We start from the raw sequence: 19,962 nt of genomic DNA, 5'->3' as shown, positions 1-19,962 counted from the left end.
TCCTTACAGAATCCACCAAAAATGTATAAATTAGCCTGAGGAGGAATGCCATTTGCTCCTGGGGGGGAAAAATGGAGCATCTGAGAAGAGCTGGCTTGCAAAGCAGGAGGGGGAAGATGGAGAATTTTTCCCAGTTTCCTGAACTGGGTAGATCTCATGGCTGTCTGTGCTTTCCTCACTCTGGAGGTTTTTGAGATTCCAGAACATTAGCAAACATACGTGCACTTTCTGTGTGGCAGGTAGTAGTGCTCAAATATTTATTTGAATAAACAAATACACATTTTTTATTATGTCCTCAAAAAGTTCAGCCATGTGTTGTGCAGGGGGCGTGACTTCTGGTCTTGCTTTCTGAGTGAGAATCAGATGAGAACAGGCCCTATTGCATTTCCTTCTTCAGCACAATTGTCCGTCCCCCAGTCCCCCACCCCCCAGTGCAGCGGGCTCTTGCAGGAATCCTAGTGCTTTGCTGATCACACAGAGGTTTTGTTTTCACTCATTCTGATCTAGCTTTCTGTTCTCCCAGGTGCGCACGTCCTGACCGACTCAGCAGGAAGGTGGATTTTCTTTGTGTTTAAAGAAAAAAAAAATGTCCCCGTGTCTGTAGAGATGATTTGCAGTTCAGCCCGGCTGAAGCTGACCGAATGAGACTATGGGCTGTGCCTCCGCCAAGCATGTTGCCACTGTTCAAAATGAAGAGGAAGCCCAGAAAGGGAAGAACTACCAGAACGGAGATGTGTTTGGCGGTGAGTGCCATTGAACTTCACTCTTGACCCGGTGACGCAGGCCTTTCACTTTCTCGGGAGTGAATATTTGTAGCGTTATTGGTGTTGCATCTTTTGGGGGCTGCTGGTAAAGGGCTGATGAGATATGGCTAGAAATCAACGCGCATCTTTTACATGGCGCAATTTTTATAATAACTTACATATACAGGATTTTGAGGACGATTATGGAGATTTTATACAGAAGCTAGCATTGAAATCAAGTTTTAAATAACCCATAGGACTTAAATAGGTACATGGGACACCAGCCACAGGGCGTCCAGGTAGAGAGCACTGTATGACCGAAAACACAGAGGTCCAAAAGTAGAGCGAGTGAGGATTTATGCATAAGAGAATGAGGTATTTTTTAGGCCTAATAGTTACTTTTTATGTGAATTATAAATTTTCAGATTAAAAAAATACAAACACAATAAACGTAATAATAGTCTTTTAACCTGTCTTTGACGATGCAAAGTGACTTTAGAATATCCAGTGCAAAGATTACAGCCTGCCAACTCATGGCCACGTCTGGCTTGCAAGTATGTTTTCTTTGGCTCCCAGAGAATTATAAAGTAAAAAGCAAGGCAGCATTTAAAAAATCAGGATGTTTCACGTAAAATCCCCAATTTCTTCAGAAAATCTGGCAATACCGGCTGAAGCAACAGTGGGGTGAGGTAGCAGTTGCCCCTTCAGTCAGGGTGTGGCCTCCAGGGAACTGTTGAGCCTGCTCTTGAACGCACGTCAAGTCCCTGTTCACGCATTAACGTCACCTACCGGGCCACCTACAGGCTTCCGAGTTTGCCTAGACATGAGTTTGTTCCTTGGACAGTCAGCTGTGTTCCGATGCCACATGGCTGTAGCTTAGCACAAAACCCGAGTGAGTGAGGCAGGTGAAGCAGTTCTGCTGAATCACTTCAACAATGATAACCCGCTCCCGGACACGTTCATGGCAGTCCTCTGAACGAGTGCCTCTTTCTCATTCGATAAAGAACCTTGCTGAAATCGTGTTTACATACAAACAACTGAAGGGCACCGTCCGGTCACTGTCATGTAATTCCGCCAATTTTGGTCCATTGTAATGGTCGTGTGGGTCCCTGGTGAAGAATTGGTGTGCTGTGGGAAGACTAATGCTCTGCTGAAAGTGGACTAGTATGTAGGGGAGGAGGATTTTGTTTTGTGTCATTTTAAGGAAATGTATTTGTTGCCTGGAACAGATTTACTTCTAGTGGTGACTGCCTGTAAAATTTTGAATGGTGGAGGCGCCTGGTGTCTCAGTCGGTTAAGCGTCCGACTTCGGCTGGGGTCGTGATCGTGGTTTGTGGGTTCGAGCGCCATGTTGGGCTCTGTGCTGACAGTTCGGAGCCTGCTCGGGATTCTCTCTCTCACTCTCTGCCCCCTCCCTTCCTCAAAATAAATAAGTAAACTTAAAAGTAATGAGAGAACATAATAATCTAGTGATAATCTAGTGTCAAGGATTTATTCGAACTAACTTCTAGATGATATTCTGTGTCGTTATCGTTTTTGTAATAAGAGCTACCATAATGGAACAGCCACCATATGTCAAATATGCAGAAGTATTTAAATTCATTTTCATGGTGAATTTTCACAACAGTTCTATGAAAGACGTGTCATCCCGATCTTACATGTTTGGAAGTTGAAAGACAGAGAAACTAACTGGTCCCTAGATGCCCAGCTACGAAGCCATAGACTCAGGTGTCTCTATGCCAGAGTCCCTGTTGCTTTCTTGATGTTGTTCCCACTTGCCTTGCTGCATCCCATCAGCCACTCATTCTTCAGTGCGAAAACATATTGACTGGCCTGTACACTATGGGCCAAGACCTTTTGCTAACTGCCCTGGAGGATTCAGGGCTGAGTAAGACATAAACCTCCTAGAAAGTCCTTTCTAGGACTTTCTAAGAGGATGAGGAAAATGTTTTGAGGCAGAATAGGGCAAATACCAGAAAAGGAAAAGACATACATTGTGATGAGAGTCAGGGGCATGGAGAGACTGCCTTAAAAGGTGGGATCAGAGCAGATTTCTTATAAAGGTGACATCTGAACCTGGCCTTAAAGGACCAGAAGAATCTAAGCCTGTCAGATGAAGGGTACCAGAAGGTACTGGATGAGGAAAGGTTAGAGGTAATGTGAGACTTACTCAAGAAATAGAAATAATCCAGTTTGAATGGAATATAAAATTTAAGTGAGAGAATTGGCTAGAAAACTTAAGTTAGGGTTAAATTATAGAGAAATTTGAATACCAAATTACAATCTTTGGAAGAATAAACTAAGAGCAAAAACCAGTGATATCTGATATATTGTACTTCTATACAGCCTGGCAGTGAGACCACTTAACCATCCAGTTGGTGATTTAGTTTCAGCTTTTATAGGCGAGAAGGCTTTGTTATTCTAAAGTACCATGTGCGTTTGGCAAATGTTGGCATCTAATAAAGGAACCTTGTATTAGTCACCTATCGCTGGGTATTGGACAACCTCAAGATCTCAGTGGTATTCAACAATGAGCATGTCTTTCTTGATCACGAGCTGGTGAGTCAGCTGGAGTGGCTCTGCTGTACGTCTTTCTCATCTTCCTCCTGGGACCAGCGGGCTGCGGGAGGAAGGGCGGATATGCTCTCTTTCGCAGAGGGTGTAAGTGCAAGCAGTACACAAGATGCCTCTTAACCTTGGGCTTATATCTGGCACACCGTCACTTGCACCCACATTTGAGTAGCCAAAGAAAGTCACAGGAACAGGCTCAAAGACAAGAGGCAGAGAAATATATCTGACCACAGTGCATTAGTGACAAGGATGTGGACACAGAGGTCAAGAATTGGGGCTAACATGGGGTGCCTGGGTGGCTCTCTTGGTTAAGCGTCCAACCCTGGATTTCTCCTCAGGTCATGATCTTGCCCCACATCGAGCTCCACGCTCTGCTCAAGATGCTCTCCCTCTCTGTTTACCCCTCACCCACTTGCACGTGTGCTCTCTCTCTCGAAGAATAAATAAATAAATATAAATAAATAAAAGGTTATTTAAAAAAATTAGAGCTAACAATTCAGTCCACCCCAAGCCGGCACAGTCATTGTTATGTTTGTGGCTCCACGCAGTCCATGTCATAAAGTGCGTTCAAGACCTCTGCTAGTTTTTTTGTCATCCTCCTGGTACTCATACTGAAGTTTCATCCACTCAGGCATTCATCATCTCGTTACTCTCCAGCATAAACATTTGTGGGTTTGTGGCATGGTGTTAGATAAAGCAGAACAAGGAGGGAGAGAGCTTCTTGAACCAGTCAAGGGAGATAGATTTGGCTAGTCCCACGGGGCTCTAGAATTGTCAGAGTGCAGTGTGAACCTCAGTGCCTGTATCCCAGATGCGACTGAAAGCTTGAGTTTGTCTATGACAAGAGGAGGTCCTATCTGTGTTTCTCCATGTAAATTTTAGTTTGCAGGCAGAGTGAGTGTACAAAATCCCAATATGATCACAGATAGTCACGGGTGAAAAGCAGATGTGGCTCACTTTTAACCATTTGATATCTTTGTCACCCACTGTTTGTAACTCATTGCCTCCTAAGAAAGAACGCCACGCTTAGCAGCCTGAAATAAGCACCGATTTATTACTTTTCACAATTCTGTAGGGTGCCTGGGCTCACCCAGGTAGCTGCATTTAGCTGGGAGCTCAGCTGGGCTCAGATGACCAAGAGGGCTTCTAGCCTCTCTTTCCAGCTAGGAAGTCAAACTTTTCACATGGTGGCTGGTTTCTAAGAGAGGAAGTAGAAGCTGTCAGGCCAATGAAGACCTAGGCTCAAAAGTCCAAGAAGTCACTTTTGCCTCATTCTGTTGATTAAAGCAAGTCACAAAACCAGCCCAGAGTCGAGAGAGCTGGACATCTCCATGTATTCAGCCTGCACCTCTGGGACGGGAGGAATTGGTGGGAGCCATCTTTGGAGACTAGTTACCTCAGCCACTGAGAGAGGCAGTGAGAACCCCATGACTGGATTATATTCCAACCTAGACCGTTAAAATCTGCTTTCTAAATCACTGCTCTGTTTTTCACTGAATAAAGTCTCCTCACTCACTTTTTAGAAGCCATTTTTAAATGTTTTTAAAAAATGTTATTACTGCTTGTTGTTGAAGAGTTGACAATGTCTGTGAAGGATGGACTATTTGGGGATGGCTCTGAAGTATGTCTCTGAGTGTGTATACACACACACACCTTCGATCCTTTTCCTAAAGGTGTGAATTTAATTTCATAGCTTCTAAGGACATGCTGGGGAGCATTGATAAACAGAGTGTTTTAACAAATGGTAGTTTCCATTTTTATGATGCAGTTTGGTCTCCATAATGTTTTGGCTCTTTAGGAGATCGATCACTCCAAATGTGCGTGACGGAATATCTGTAGAATATTCCACCGTGGAGGATTGACAAGTGGGCATCTTGACTCCTAGATTTCATAGAATTCAGGAGGTCATTGACAAGGAACTTTATCACTGACATTTACCTATAGACTTTCTTTCACTTTAAATATCGAAGCATAAAAAGTTTCCCATCTAAAGTTGTGCCTCACATACATGTGGCCCTTTCAGAAGTAAAACCCAGACCAGAAAGCTCCATCTCCAGATTGGAATTTTCCTTCCCTCAGTGGTCAGGGCATATGTGAATAGTGGTCAGCAGATCTGCTGAGGTCATTCGGAGGACAGCTGAGCAGATTGCCAAAGCCAGCTTGCATAAAATAAGTGACCAACAGATTCAAGTTATCGTGAACTAGTTAAGCAAGTTCTAAGGAAAGCCAAGTGCTTATTGGATTTCTTTCAACAGGCATTCACTTGGACTATTAAAGTAGGTGCTCACAACAGATTCAGGCCTTATTAGGAAAATTAACATGTCAAACCAGAGATCATTATCTCTTCTGCAACCCACCCCAAGGGGGCAAGCTCTTTACTTATATTGACTTTACTATTTGCCTGAAGGTCACCACCATTCTTCCAGGAAAAGGCTTTAATCTTGAAAGGCTTTAAACTTGAGGCCTTTATCTCATCCAGTTTCCAGCTCCTATGACTCTTGTTCTCCCCCCAAATCTCTTTCCGGTCGCCACCACAGTTCAGGCTGTTAGGGCCCATAACCCGGAAGAGTGCAGTGCCTTCCAAACTGATTTCCGTTAGCCCCCTTTGTTGTTTGTTTGCTTCTTTGATTTTTTTTTTTTATGTTGTTGTTCATTTTTAACTCTCCGTTTTTTGTACCAGTGTCCGATTCTGTCAGCTTTTACTGAGTGCTCCTCTGCCCATGTTCATTCTCATGCTCCAGAACTTTTCTGTTGTGCCTCGTTCTTAGCCAGTAAAATCCCAAATCCTTAGTGAACATACAAGACCTCTCAGATGGCTCATACCCACCTTGGCAGCCTTGTTTCATACTCTGTCCCTTCATGTTCCCTGTTCTTCAGCCAGACTGGACAATTTGCCCTGTGACCTCAAACACGCCTTCTGTCTCCCGGGCCCTCTGGTGAGCCATGACCTCTTCTTGGCGTGGGCCTTTTCTCCTGCCTTTATCTTTTTAAATCCTGCTCTTCTTCAAACTTCACCCAAACTTTCATGAAGCTTTTCTAAAACCTTCAGAAAGTATCTCTTTCCTGCCATCTCAGAATACCTTTTTACATACTTATGTATTTGGTTTATTTCTTTATATGTCTCATCTCATTATTTATGTACATGTGTCATCTGTCTTATGAGCTGGTTAGCCCCCTGAAGGCAGGGACTGTATGGTCTTGAGAGGAACAGGGGTTCCCAGAATGCCGGGAGCTGGAGGCAAAGAGATTGTTTGGGGATCAGGTTGAGCCCTGCCTGCACCCAGCTCCCCCGCATGACTAGGTGGCCAAGTTTGGCTTAAGGACCAAGAGAGTCTGAAGTTTATAAATATTCCCTTAAGTGGAGGTGTTTGGACTATTGCAATAAATTCTCCCGGAATAGCAATGTAAGACTGAGTGTAAAAGGGAAGCAGTAAGGCAAGATTTTGGCTACTTGGTTTCTTCTAGGCTCTGTATTGCTGTGTAACTTCAATTAAGTTCTGATCCTCAACTGTGTAAATTGGGAACATCTAACAGGATTGTGAGTGTGTGTGTGTGTGTGTGTGTGTGTGTGTGTGAGAGAGAGAGAGAGAGAGAGAGAGAGAGAGAGAGAGAGAGAGAGAGAGAGATGGTGTTATCTAATCTGCTACCTATCTAAAATACTGTAAGGGCCAACCTCACAGGTTATGGTGAAGATCAAATAAAAGAATATATCACATTCATTCAGAAATTCAAGCAGTTGAAGGCAAAGTAGTAATTCACTCTTTCTGCAGTAATTTCCAATGGCATGAAGTGAAGATTAATTAAAAGTAATCTGTGTTTATGAGACAGTAACAGAATAATGCTACCTGTGTCCCATCCAAGTACAGTAGCCACAGGCCACCTCTGTCTGTTAAGCATGGAAAATATGCCCAGTTCTAATTAAGATCTGCTATGAGCATAAAATACATACAGGATTCTAAGGACTTAGTATAAAAAAGAGCGGTGCCTGGTGGCTCAGCTGATTAAGCTCCGACTCCAGCTCAGGTCATGATCTCATGGCTTGTGAGTTTGAGTCTCGAGTTGGGCTGTATGCTGATAGTTTCGGATTCTGTGTCTCCCTCTCTCTCTGCCCCTCCCCTGCTCATACTCTGTCTCTCTCTCTCCCCAAAAATAAAGAAACATTTAAAAAAAAGAGTATAAAATAGCCCATTAATAATTTTTTATTAATTGCATGTTGAAGTGATATTTTGTATATGTTGGGTTAAATAAATTATATTACTCAAATTAATTTTATCAGTTTCATTTTGCTCATTTAATGTGGCTACTAGAAATATTTAAAGTATGTCCGAAACTTGCATTGTCTTTCTGTTTGGTGGTGCTAATTTAAGTCACTGAAAGGTAGGGTTGGTATTTAGGGCTCCCTTTCCTTCCCAGTTTCAGCTTTGGGGTTTGCTTATTCTGGAATCCAAGAGAAAAGGAGTTAGTTAGGCTGAGACAGCAGCCTCATTTTCTGCTTCGACTCTCCATAGGTGGGATGTGCACTCTAGGGGAGCAGGCTGTTGGGGTACACAGGACAGCTAAGAAGGCAGAGACAGGGAAGCAGCTTGGGAGGTGAGGAAGAGCAAAGTCTCTAACTTGCTCATCTCTCTGCACTAATTAGGGGTAGTCTTTAATTTAGCTCCCTCTCAAGTAACTTCTTTTGCTGGCCTAGGGAAGCTTGTGTTGACTTCTGAAGTTATTTCCCAAAGGTCAGAGAGGAAATCTGCCCCCCTCCCTTTTTTTTTTTTTTTTTGGTTTTCATTAAGTTGATAAAGAACCTTAAGAGCAGGAGAACGGTTTGATGGGTTTGTACTAGAGCCGGGCCATACTCTGAATGAAAATGTAAGTCAAGATGAATGAGGAACCTGGCCCTGAATGTTGTCTTTAAAGACCCCACGGTGTTTTGAGCTGAGCCTCAGAAAGGTCGCAATGGCTTCAAGTGCACATGGAGCTCATGGAATTATAGAAGCCAGCCCACCTTGGCCAGGAGTTTTCACCACACTCTTCCAAAGTACAAGTGCTTAGCCCGGCACCTGACTCAGAGGAGGTGCTCAAAGTGGCTTAGTTTCATTTCCTTCTTTTAGACAGTTGCTGGGCCATTCTGACAGGTTCTTGCCTCTTTGACACGAGACAGCCTTAACCGTCAGCACTCGTAGCAGTGGTTGTGAGTTCTCGCACTAGCGGGAGCTTGTTCCAAGTTCCCCCCTTCTTGTGTTGCCTTTGGCAAGTAACATAACCTCGTTAGTGCCCGCATTTTCTCCTCTGTGTTGCGGGGGAGGGGGATAATAATGGAATCCAGCACTTTGAGTTGCACGGAGGGTCAGATAAACTTCACTGGAAAGCGCTTAGAACATTGTCTGCTGCCTAATTAACACTCAAGCATCAATTACAACGAATAGATTTGCCCCACCTCTTCATTCTTGCCCCTCAGCCACCTCAAAATAAACACTGCCAGAATGTTCCATGGTGCAGAATTTAATCTAGCTGAGGTAGAGTCAGTCTGAATTTCTCTTTGGAAGAATTTCCTGTAACAGAAAGTCAAGAAATACTCTTGTTTCTACATTTAAAAAAAGAAAAATCCAAGTGTATTTTTCCTTCCCTTGCCATTGATATCAGGAACCTGTTAATGTTATATATAGGGAGAGAGAAGTGAAAAGTAGGGCCATTTGCCACTTACTGCTTCAGGGCAGCCTTACTGCAAGACGAGGGAGCCTCTGAGTTCACAGACACTAGTGGCAGGGGCATGCTTGCTGAGCCCTTGGTGGCGTCCCTCCGGTTTTATGTCTAGAGGGTTTCCTTCAGTTGCTCTCTTGGCCCTCTGGGTGCCTGGTCTTCTGTGCAGCTGCCTGGAGCCCTTCCTCAGGCAGAAAATAAGAACGTTCTCTGCTGTCAGTGCAGAGCCTACTTCAGATCCTTTGTTTCTGTCTCTGTCTCTCTCTCTCCCTCTGCTTGTGCTCTGTCTCTCTGAAAATAAATACATAAACTTAAAAAAAAGGAGAAGAAGAAAGAAAGAACTTGGCCCTGGAGAAGGCAGTGGAGATGCTTCTGGTACCTTCCAGTGAAAGGCACAGAGGACTGGAGCCCCAGGCAAGGCTTGTTCTTTGCTGGGGGAAGTTCTCATAAAGTGACTCAGCAGCAAGAGAGAAGGTGGGAGGGTTTCTTTTACCCATAGCACGTCTCCTCTTAGTTATTTTCTCCTGAGTGACATCACAGAATTCAGAAATTCAAAACAATGGCTTCTTCCCAGAATCCTGGCTAATGTGGCAGAAAGGATGTGTTTTGCCATAAGCACCTGCCTGGAACCGCCCTCCTGACAGCACCTCCCTGATGCTTAGACCTCATTTAGGACCTGGCTCTCCTCTCCAGAGACCAGCACAGCACCTTCCATCTGCACCCGGAGCCTGAAGTGTGGCTGTTTCTTTTGCCCCTGAGTTATTATATGAAAAGCACAACTATGATACTCATGTTTTACAGTTTCTATTGTTATCTCCACTTGATACAAAAGGAAAATGAAGCCAAAAGCCGTGCCAGTTCACTTAACTAAGGAAGCAGGACTGTGGCTAGAACTGAGGATGTAGACTCTTGACTCTAAGGGAGAGCCCCCTCTTGGGAGTAAGATGTGTCTTTGCTATTAACTCTAAACCAGCCTCTGCTCAGGAGTCATTGGTAACTGGCTGCTTGAGGTCTGAAGACTCTATTGTTGTATTTAGGGCTATTATCAGTAGCCCTGAAATTCACTGTGGTGCTGAATGCATGGGCCTGAGATCTGGCAAAGTGGTTTCAAATCCTGGCTCAGCCACTCACTAACGTGTAACTTGGCAAATCACTCTCCTTGCCTCAGTTTCCCCATCTGTATAATATGGGGAGAACTAGTACTTAAGCTGTCTTCAGAGGACTTTTATGAGACTTAATGTATCAGTGTATGTAAAGCCCTAAGAATAGAACTTGCCACATAATACGCACTGGGTGAGTGCCATTCATTAATATCATCACCGTATTAGCAGCCTTAGTTTCCCATAATTATGCTGGGGGGTTGGGGAAGCATAACCCATTGATTACAGATGTGTAATTCTCCAATTTTTAAAAGTTTATCAGTTACCCACATAATATCTTTTTATTTTCTATTTTCTTAATTAAAAAAATTTTTAATGTTTATTTATTTTGAGAGGGAGAGAGAGAGAGCAGGAGTTGGGGATGGGGCAGAGAGAGAGGGAGACACAGAATCTGAAGCAGGCTCCAGGCTCTGAGCTGTCAGCACTCACTAACTAGGAGATCATGACCTGAGCCACAGTTGGATATTTAACCAACTGAGCCACCCAGGTGCCCCTATTTTGTATTTAAAAATATTTGTATTCCTGTAATTTGTGCTTTTTCTGTTTTGTCCTAGATCAGCTTCTGTTCTGTATAAGATGTGCATGTGTGTGACCAGGTGTATGTCTTTAAATCAGAAGATTAAAGTATATGATTTGAGTGGTGAATATAATATTATGCCCTATTTCTATGAAAGCGTGGTTTAAAAAAATAGTCCCTTCCTAGAAGTTAACACGTAAAGGAGCCTGGGTGGCTCAGCCACTTAAGCCTCCAACTCTTGATTTCGGCTCAGGTCATGATCTCAAGGTTTGTGGGTTTGAGCCCCGTCTCTGGCTCTCTGCTGATGGTGCAGAGCCTACTTGGAACACTTTCTCTCCCTCTCTCTTTCTCTCTCTCTCTCTCTCCCCCTACCTCCTCCACTCTTGCATTCTCTCTCTCTCAAAATAAATAAACTTAAAAAAAATAACTTTGTTTAAAGAAAAAAAGAAGTTAGGGGCTCCGGGGTGGCTCAATCAGTTGAGCATCTGACTTCAGCTCTAGTCATGATCTCACAGTTGTGGGTTTGAGCCCACATCAGGCTCTGCGCTGACAGCTCAGAGCCTGGAGCCTGCTTTTTTAGTCTGTGTCTCCCTCTCTCTTTTCCCCTGCCCTGCTTGCATTCTCTCTCTCTCTCTCTCTCTCTCTCTCTCTCTCTCTCTCTTTAAAAAACAAAAATAAACATTAAAAAAAAGAAAAATAAAAAAAGTTAACAAACATAAACCTGTGTGTGTGTGTGTGTGAATGCACACGTGTGTGCAGTAGAGTACAGCATTTTCCTACTCTTGGGTTTATCATGCACAGTGAGGATGTTTATAGAAAAAGAACATTTCTTTGTGAAGCACTGTAGAGAGGCCAAGAGCCAACAGACACAGTTGATGCCCTCAGTGATTGTAATTGAATAAGTGCATCCATAACTAACTGAAATATAAAGATGTACAAATTAGATACTATTTTAATTCACATTCTATTCTTCAAAAATACTTTGTTATTTATAAGTCTAATATTAAAAATTGAATTCCTTAACTCCTTTCTCCATATTAGAGCTTTTTAGATGAATCTAAAGACTGAACTGTAAATACGAAACCGTAAAAGTACTATAAAAAATATGGATGGGAAAAAAATACCAGTGAGTGTTTTTATAGTCTTAGGTTTGTAATGCCACAAAATCCAATGCCATAAAAAAAGTTGATAAATTTAGCTGCATACAATTCTCTGCACAGCAACAAACAAACCACCCTTAACTAAGTTAAGAGACAAATGTCAGATGGAGTGACATTGATGTTCATAACATAGATAAGGTTAATATGATTAATATAAAAAGACTCTTAAATCTATAAGGAAAGAATGAACAGTTCAATTGAAAAATGGACAACATTGGGGTGCCTGGGTGGCTCAGTCAGTTGAGCATCTGACTTCGGCTCAGGTCATGATCTCGCGGCTCACGAGTTCGAGCCCCGCGTGGGGCTCTGTGCTGACAGCTCAGAGCCTGGAGCCTGCTTCAGATTCTGTGTCTCCCTCTCTCTCTGCCCTCCTCCAAGTCTCTCTCTCTCTCTCTCTCTCTCTCTCAAAATATAAATAAACATTAAAAATTTTTTTTTAAATGGACAGCATTTGTCACCAGGCAATTAAAAAATATATGCAAAAGGCTAATAAACATGCAGAAAGATACTCAGCTTCTTAGAAATCAAATAAATGACACCAAAGTAAACAGAACAAGACCTTTTTCATCACTCAGATTGGCAGGAACAGGCATCTGTCTCACACTATAACTGGGAATTTTGAGGGAGCACCAAATAATTATGTGTGTATGCATATATGTATATGTATGTAGATGTATGTATGTACATATGTATGTACATATGTATGTGTGTATATATATATGTATATATATGTGTGTATATATATATACACACACATATACATATACATATATATATAATGTAAATGAACATGCCCTTTGCCCCAGCAGTCCTACTCCTAGGAATTTGTCATAAACAGGTAATTGGACGAGCATACAAACCCGTATGCTTCAGGGTTTTTCCCACTGATGAAACATATATCAGATACAGCTATTAAAGATCAAGGCTCTGTACTTATGGAGATGAGAAAAGATCTACAACATGTTAATAAATGAAAACAGTAAACGGTTTTACATAGCATCATAGCATATCTTGTTTGTAGAATTTATTTGTTTAAAATCTACATAAAATTTTGTGCGGGTGTATTTAAAAATGTATTTGGGAAGTCTGTTCACCAAAACATTAACAATGGCAAGTCTATTGTGAAGTCTCAGGTGATTCTTAATTTCTTCTTTGTATTTTTTCCGTGTGCACTCTGAATCTTTTATGGTCAACATGTATCATTCAATACCACTTAGTATTTTGATAAATAGAATTTTATGTTTCCATCTTCTGAAGACCTACAGTTGTGCTTTCAGGACAATGTGACATCTATCCCATAGGAGAAAGCCCCGGGGCAACAGGGATTAGCCTAATAGACTTGTTTGCCCGGGTAAACAGTTGGAGTCTGATCATGGGCGCTTGTCAGCTAGCAGTTCTTTCTGTCTACTAAGCACTTACTGACTTTGGTGCTGTGCTAGGCACTGAGACTATTAGATAAATGTGGTCCCTGCCTTTTAGGAACTGATATGATGCAACAGATGGGCATCTCAACAGAAAAAAAAAATGTCAGTATCCTATGATGATCCTGCAAAAAGGCCTATTATCCCAGGAGTAGAAGACACTTTAAAGAGAACGATGAAGATCTCAGCTGAGTCTTAAAAGATGAGTAACAGACAAAAAAACAGAGGGAGGGCAGGAGTGAGAGACTGAGAGACAGTGAAAAGGCTCACAGGTACATTGTGCATCAGGTGTGTTGAGGGGAGACTGGGAAGCTTTACCAACCCAGTGAGGAAATAACTTTAGAGAATCTCACATCAGGACAGATGTTTTAGATATTTGGAAATTTTACACTGTAATTTTTTCCAAAACACTGAGATGCTGACACAGGAATCATAATTATGTCAGAGATCAGACAGTTGGCTGAGAATTTAGAAAACAATGGACAGAAAGTCTAGAAGATTTGATGCTAATTCCTTACGCTGTCGAAGCGGTTAGCCTCACTTCAGTTTTAATAATTACAGATCCTGAAACACTACTGCCAGAATATCGCCTCGCATACATGTTAAGACTATACTATCCTTTTTTTTTTTTTTTTAAAGACTGTGTTATCATTAAAACACCATCAAACCAGCTGAGACAGAATTTGATGGTGTGGTGTTTGTCCCATGTAGGAATCAGAGCATGACTCTGTTATTTATTACTGCACACTTGTGGTATCTCCAGAGTAGATTCTACATACATCACATGTCACACGTAAATTCTTCACATGGGATGAAATAAGAAATACAAAAACATGGCAATAGTTACTCTCAGAAGCATGAAGGAACTTGTTGCTACAGATAAGCCCTATGTCTTTGCCCCAATCTTAGAGGGGAGGATTGGGACACAGTGGGAGGTAGCAATGTCCATCCCCCTGGAACAGAGCAAGATTAGGTCTACCATTCATTCACCCACCCATTCTTCCTAAGAGTTCAGCTGTTAAATGTTTCTAGTTGAGGGGCGCCTGGGTGGCTCAGTAGGTTAAGCATCCGACTCCAGCTCAGGTCATGATCTCAGGGTTTGTGGGTTTGAGTCCCGTATCAGGCTGTGTGCTGACAGCTCAGAGCCTGGAGCCTGTTTCAGATTCTGTGTCTTCCTCTCTCTCGCTGCCCCTCCCCCTGCTCACACTCTGTCTTTGTCTCAAAAATAAACATCAAAAAAAATTAAAAAAATATATTTCTAGTTGAGTAGTTTGTGATCATAAATTGGTGTCACAGTTTAATTGTGTTTCTGATAACAGCATTCCAAACGGTGAGGAAAATTGCTTCATCCTATTAAGTAACTCCTAAAGCAATAATCCTCAATCAGTGGTTGTTGATTGGCCAGTTACGAGGTTAGAATGATGCCAGTTGAATCAGTATGAACAGGACCTGTGAGCTGGTGGGTGGTGGATGGAATAGAAGCAGAATCAGGTGACTTGCCCACAAAGAGTTTACCCTATTTTGGAAAAGACACCATTTATGCGCAGGAAATAGTTCAGCAAGAAACAGAGACTTGAAAGCCTGTAATGAGTGCTACATTGAGTGTCTGTTGGCACGACATGTCCATGAATACCGTGGACAATGGAAAAATAAATACAGACTGCTTTAGGGGTCTTTAGAGAGAAGAATAAAATGTTATGGGAAAATAAAGATGTTTCCTTCTTGGAAAAAAATCTAGCCACTATTCAGTAAATCGTAAGTCTTTTATGATCATTGACTGAGTTCCTTCAAGATAATGCTTGTAATTTAATCACACACCACTCTTGCCTCACGTAACCAAGTGCCTCACATGTAAGTTGTTGGATCATAATGGATGGATATTATGAGGCCCCTGGGTGACTCAGGCAGTTGAGCATCCGACTTCAGCTCAGGTCTTGATCTCAAGATTCGTGAGTTCAAGCCCCGCATTGGGCTCGCTGTTGTCGGCGCAGAACTTGGTTCAGATCCTCTGTACGCACCCCCTCCCCTCCCCCATTCATGCTCTTTCAAAATTGAATAAACATCAAAAAAATAATGGCCAGCTGTTAATAATAAAGATAGCTTATGGGGGGCTGTCACACCCACTTATAGGTGGGGGAGTGGAGGCCAATAAGAAATTGAGTAACTTGCCTAAGTGTACACAGGTAATATGTTAACTTGGAGTCTGGTCAGGAACACAGCAGTATCTGACTTAAGAACTTCAGTGCACAAATGTGTGCTTTGAAAGAGGAAGCAAGGAAGGCACTCAGTTAGGCATAGTAAGGAATTTTTTTAAATGTATAAGATACAGTTCCTCTGTTCTAGAAACTTTCAATCTAATGGAAGAACAAAGCCTTAGGTCACCTACGTCATCCTTTCTCAGCTGGACTGTCCATTCCTCAAGCACTGATTTATTGCGCCCTGTTAGATGGGAGGCCTCTTGGCCCTGGCCTGCACCCTGTGCACTGATGGCAGTCATCTGGCCCATGGCTCTCAGTGCAGACTTGACCACCATGAATCATCCCATGACAGTGAACTACAGGGCTCTGATGAAGGCACACGGATGTTATGGCCATGTTTTACACTGAATTTCTTTTTGTTCTTGTTGGCAAAAAGAAGCACTGAATACTGGGAGGAAAATACCCACTCATGTTATACTATGCTCCTGAGCTGACTCCTGTTGACAGGGGTCTGGAGAACTTATATTGGAGCCAAAGAAAGGTCAAGAGCACCTCTCTGCTTTAGAGGCTTGGAACTCATCCACATGTCTGGCTCTGTCTGGCTCTGTAGTTCCTTGAAACCAATGAAAACCTAATTGTATCAAATAATTAATCCCAAACTCTAGACTTTGGGGATATAAAGATAAAAGAGTTTAACATAGTTAATGCTTCATTTCCTTATTTGGATATTTCTATTTGTTCATTCTATTAAATACTCTGATGTTAAATGGAAAAAGCTGGATATGAGACTCGTACGTAAAGAGTGACTTCGTATACATCAAATGACAACATGTATTCAATATATGTGTGCATGGACTGAAAAGAAAGCCTCTAGGTGTTGACCGGGAAAGGTGAATAATGATTATCTCTGGGTAGTGCTGATTACCAGTGGGTCTTTGTGCTTCTGTTATGGTTTCCAAATATCCCACATCTCTTTCTAAAGGAAGTTGGTTTTTTTTAATTAAATAAATGGTTTTGTTTTTCAAAATGCACTGTGCTGAACCTTACTTTTATAAAGATGAATGTACTATTTATGAAAAGGAACAATCTAGAAAACTTTCTTAGAGAAGTTTATGTATTTATTGAGTACTTTTTATGTGCCAGGCATTACTTCAAGTGTTTTCTTATTTATTAATTCATTTAATCCTCATAATACCTTATGAGGTAGGTTCTACTAGGAACATATCAGTTAAGTCCCCAAACCTGTATGTTTAACCACTATGCCATGCTGCCTTATCTTTAAGTCTTTTCTTAAAATCACTGCCCATGTAGCTTTTACAACATATGAAAAGCAATGTAGTGAAGATGCTGGCTTTTTCAAAGAAAGTTCTGTAGTTTCATAAACCTGTTGCCACTGGAAAATATTAGCATGCATAGCCCTTCTGTTCACTTTTAGAGGTAACATTAGGAATGGTTACTGATGGCAGAGTTTGGTCCCCTGCCTCTCAGTACCTGCTCTGCCATCGTGAGCCGTTACGGTGCCCCAAACCACTTCAGTGCTCTGAAAAAAGAGCTAAATTGGCCAACTCCCAGTTCACGGGTTAAGCAGTACGGTTTCATCCTGTCTTCAGGCCTGCAACCAACCTTTTGCTTAAAATGTGAGGATCAGTTGAAAGGTGGGAAGTAACTATGTTAAGTTTGTAGCGAATGGGACTCATCTTCCTCTTCATTTCAAAGAAGAGCAGTGAGCACAGGATGAGGTGAGCGCTGACGGATTACCAGCTTCAAGTTGAGCCATCCTCACCCTTTGTGACTTGAGGCTCAATCTCTCAGTTCTTCTCGAATTTTCTACAATAAGTAATTCTTTGCAGGTCATACTTCTCTCCGAGAGGATAGTGGGCTACGTACTGCATAAGGTTTTACTAAACGAACAAAACAATTGGCTGTAGCCTGGTAAACCCAGTTTATGGAGGAGCTGTTGACTTGGTGGCTGGGGTCCTGGTTTGTTTGGATTCTGCTGTGGAGTAACTGCCCCCAGGTGACCTGGGAGCTTCTTTCTCTGTCTTGGGAGTTAGTGGGTTGAACTTAGGCCATCCCTCTGGATGTATTCAGTGCACTGATGTTCAAAAGTTCTACTTTGCCTGCTCCCCAGACTGTGGTCACACAAGTCTATGGTCTAGGTTTCTCTTAAGCCTTGGGGATCCTTGAAAAGATTACAAATGACACTGTGTTGATGATTTTTTTTTTTTTAAAGAAAAATGAGGGTAGGTGGTAGTGTTCCACAGCTGCCAGCTTTATGGTTCAAAGTTGACCAAGGTGTTGATTGCTTTGTGAGATCATTTTTTTTCCTTTCTAAAAAATTAGAAACAAGAATCACGAATATCTTCTGTAGCTTCAAAGCATCCCCGCAAGCTAGAAGGTGAGAAAGCTGGAAGTGTGTGGGTTACTATCCCTCCTTCCATCTTGGCTGGCTGGCTGGTTTTCTATTTATTATCCAGTGATGCTTGCGTCGGTGCGGCTGCTAGTCAGTGTGACATTCACGTTGCTGACTTTTTGTTTTAAAGTTTTATTAGAAGTAGTGGGGGAATCACATGGGTTCTGTTGCTTGAAAGGAATAATGAAATGTATGATAGAAGATAGTTTGCAATAAAATTCAGGCAAAGAGAGAATGTTTAATTTCCCAGGTTGCTGACTTTGGCAAAAACTGCTGTACTGTAGGCTGGCCACTTTCAGGGTACAATTTTGTTTATTCACTTACATAGCTATACTGTGTTGGTTCAGACAGATTTTAAAAGGGCAAGAGAAAGTGAAAACTTATAGAAAGTCAAATTCTAAAGGATAACAGATAAAATCTCGTAGTTGTGATGTTAAATACATAAATAATATTCTGCTAACATAATTAACAATACATTTTAAAACTGGTCTTTGATTGTTTTTAAAAGGTTGCATAATTAAAATTTCTTAGATAGAAGGGCCATTGCTGGGGAGAGAAATTGATAGAGAGGGAGGAAGCCTGCCTGGGACACAATGTGTGCAGTTCACTTCCTTAAAAGTAATAATCCATGCTTAAGTTGTAATGCAGGGGCTCCTGTGTGGCTCAGTCAGTTGAGTGTCTGACTCTTGATTTCAGCTCAGGTCACGATCTCACAGTATGTGGACTTGAGCCCCGTATCAGGCTCTGCACTGACAGCACAGGGCCTGCTTGGGATTTTCTGTCTCTCTCTGTCTCTCTCTCAAAAATAATAATAAACAATTTAATTAAAAACAAATAAAATGTCAGTGCTTATTTACATTGTCATTTAAAATATATTTCAAAAGCTATGTGTATGACTATTAAGAATGGAAGTCAAGGGGCTCATGGGTTGCTCAGTCAGTCAGGCATCCAGCTCTTGATCTTAGCTCAGGTCTTGATCTCAGAGTCATGGGCTCAGGTCCCGCATTGGACTCCATGTTGGACTCCTTGCTGGGTGTGAAACCTACTTAAAAAAAAAAAAAAAAAAAAAAAAAAAAACTGGAAGTCGAAAGATTAAGGGTGAGATGAAAAAGCAAAGTGCTAAAATAGCAGTCTATAAAAATAATGAATTTTTCAAATTCTGAAACAAAGCCAAACTGGTACAAATCTCTATTTAGGTGATGTTTCATTTCCATTTTGAAACCCATATTCACAACAAGCTAAATTGTATTTAAATTCCCTTCTAGCTACATGAACCCATGCTTCAGTGTATAAATGTCACTGTTGGTTTTGATCTATAACCAAAGAAGATATTATCAAATTATATATGAAATAGGGTTTTATTTTTAATGCAGCACCCATCATTTTGGCATTTATTATGTCTGCTTTTTTAATACAGTATTTTTCATTAGTCTTTAACTTCTGGTTGCCTTCTTTCACTCAAGAAACACTTCCTTTAAAGTTTTTAGATCTTGGGGCACCTGGGTGGCTCAGTCGGTTAAGCATCTGACTCTTGGCTTCAGCTCAGGTCGTGATCTCATGGGTTATCAGTTTGAGCCCTGCATCAGGCTCCGTGCTGATGGCCCAGAGCCTGCTTAGGATTCTCTCTCTCTCTCTCTCTCTCTCTCTCTCTCTCTCTCTCTGCCCTTTCTGCACTCATGCTCTCTCTCTCTCTCTCTCTCTCTCTCTCTCTCAAAAGTAAATAAGTAAACATTAAAAAAAGTAAAATAAATAAAAGCGTTGAGACCTTGAGTTTTGACCGAACCTTTCCTCCTTTGTTCCTTGGCTGTTTCTCTTAATGCAATTGCTGAATTGCCAAGTGTTAAAATGAAAAACAATATGCTTTTAGCTCTGATGGAACTCTGAAAATCACAATTATTCATTTTAGAAATATTTATTGAGCAATTGCTATAACCTGGCTTTTACTTGGAAACTAACATGTAGTGAGATGATTATTGTCCTCATTTGGCTCATGTCCTATGGAGTGACCCAGGCAATAAGCAGAGAGATGTGTAATAAACTGTCAGATGGGGATATGTGCAATGCAAAAAAATAAATAAAGGGAGAGAG

General features: G+C 41.7%; 1 protein-coding gene across 1 annotated transcript in view; it reads left to right on the top strand.

The window, feature by feature from the left end:
• The first annotated feature begins 523 nt into the window (after positions 1-523).
• The window catches only part of CF1H1orf21 (chromosome F1 C1orf21 homolog), a 146,191-nt gene continuing 126,752 nt past the window's right edge, over positions 524-19,962 (top strand). The window contains exon 1 of the mRNA XM_003999255.6: positions 524-743. Coding sequence (XP_003999304.1) covers positions 650-743 — 94 coding nt within the window. The 5' untranslated portion in view covers positions 524-649. The remainder of the gene's footprint in view (positions 744-19,962) is intronic.

Source organism: Felis catus, chromosome F1 (genome assembly GCF_018350175.1).
Source record: "Felis catus isolate Fca126 chromosome F1, F.catus_Fca126_mat1.0, whole genome shotgun sequence".
In the NCBI taxonomy this organism is placed as follows: Eukaryota; Metazoa; Chordata; class Mammalia; order Carnivora; family Felidae; genus Felis; species Felis catus.
This window is presented reverse-complemented; position numbering and strand designations above follow the sequence as displayed.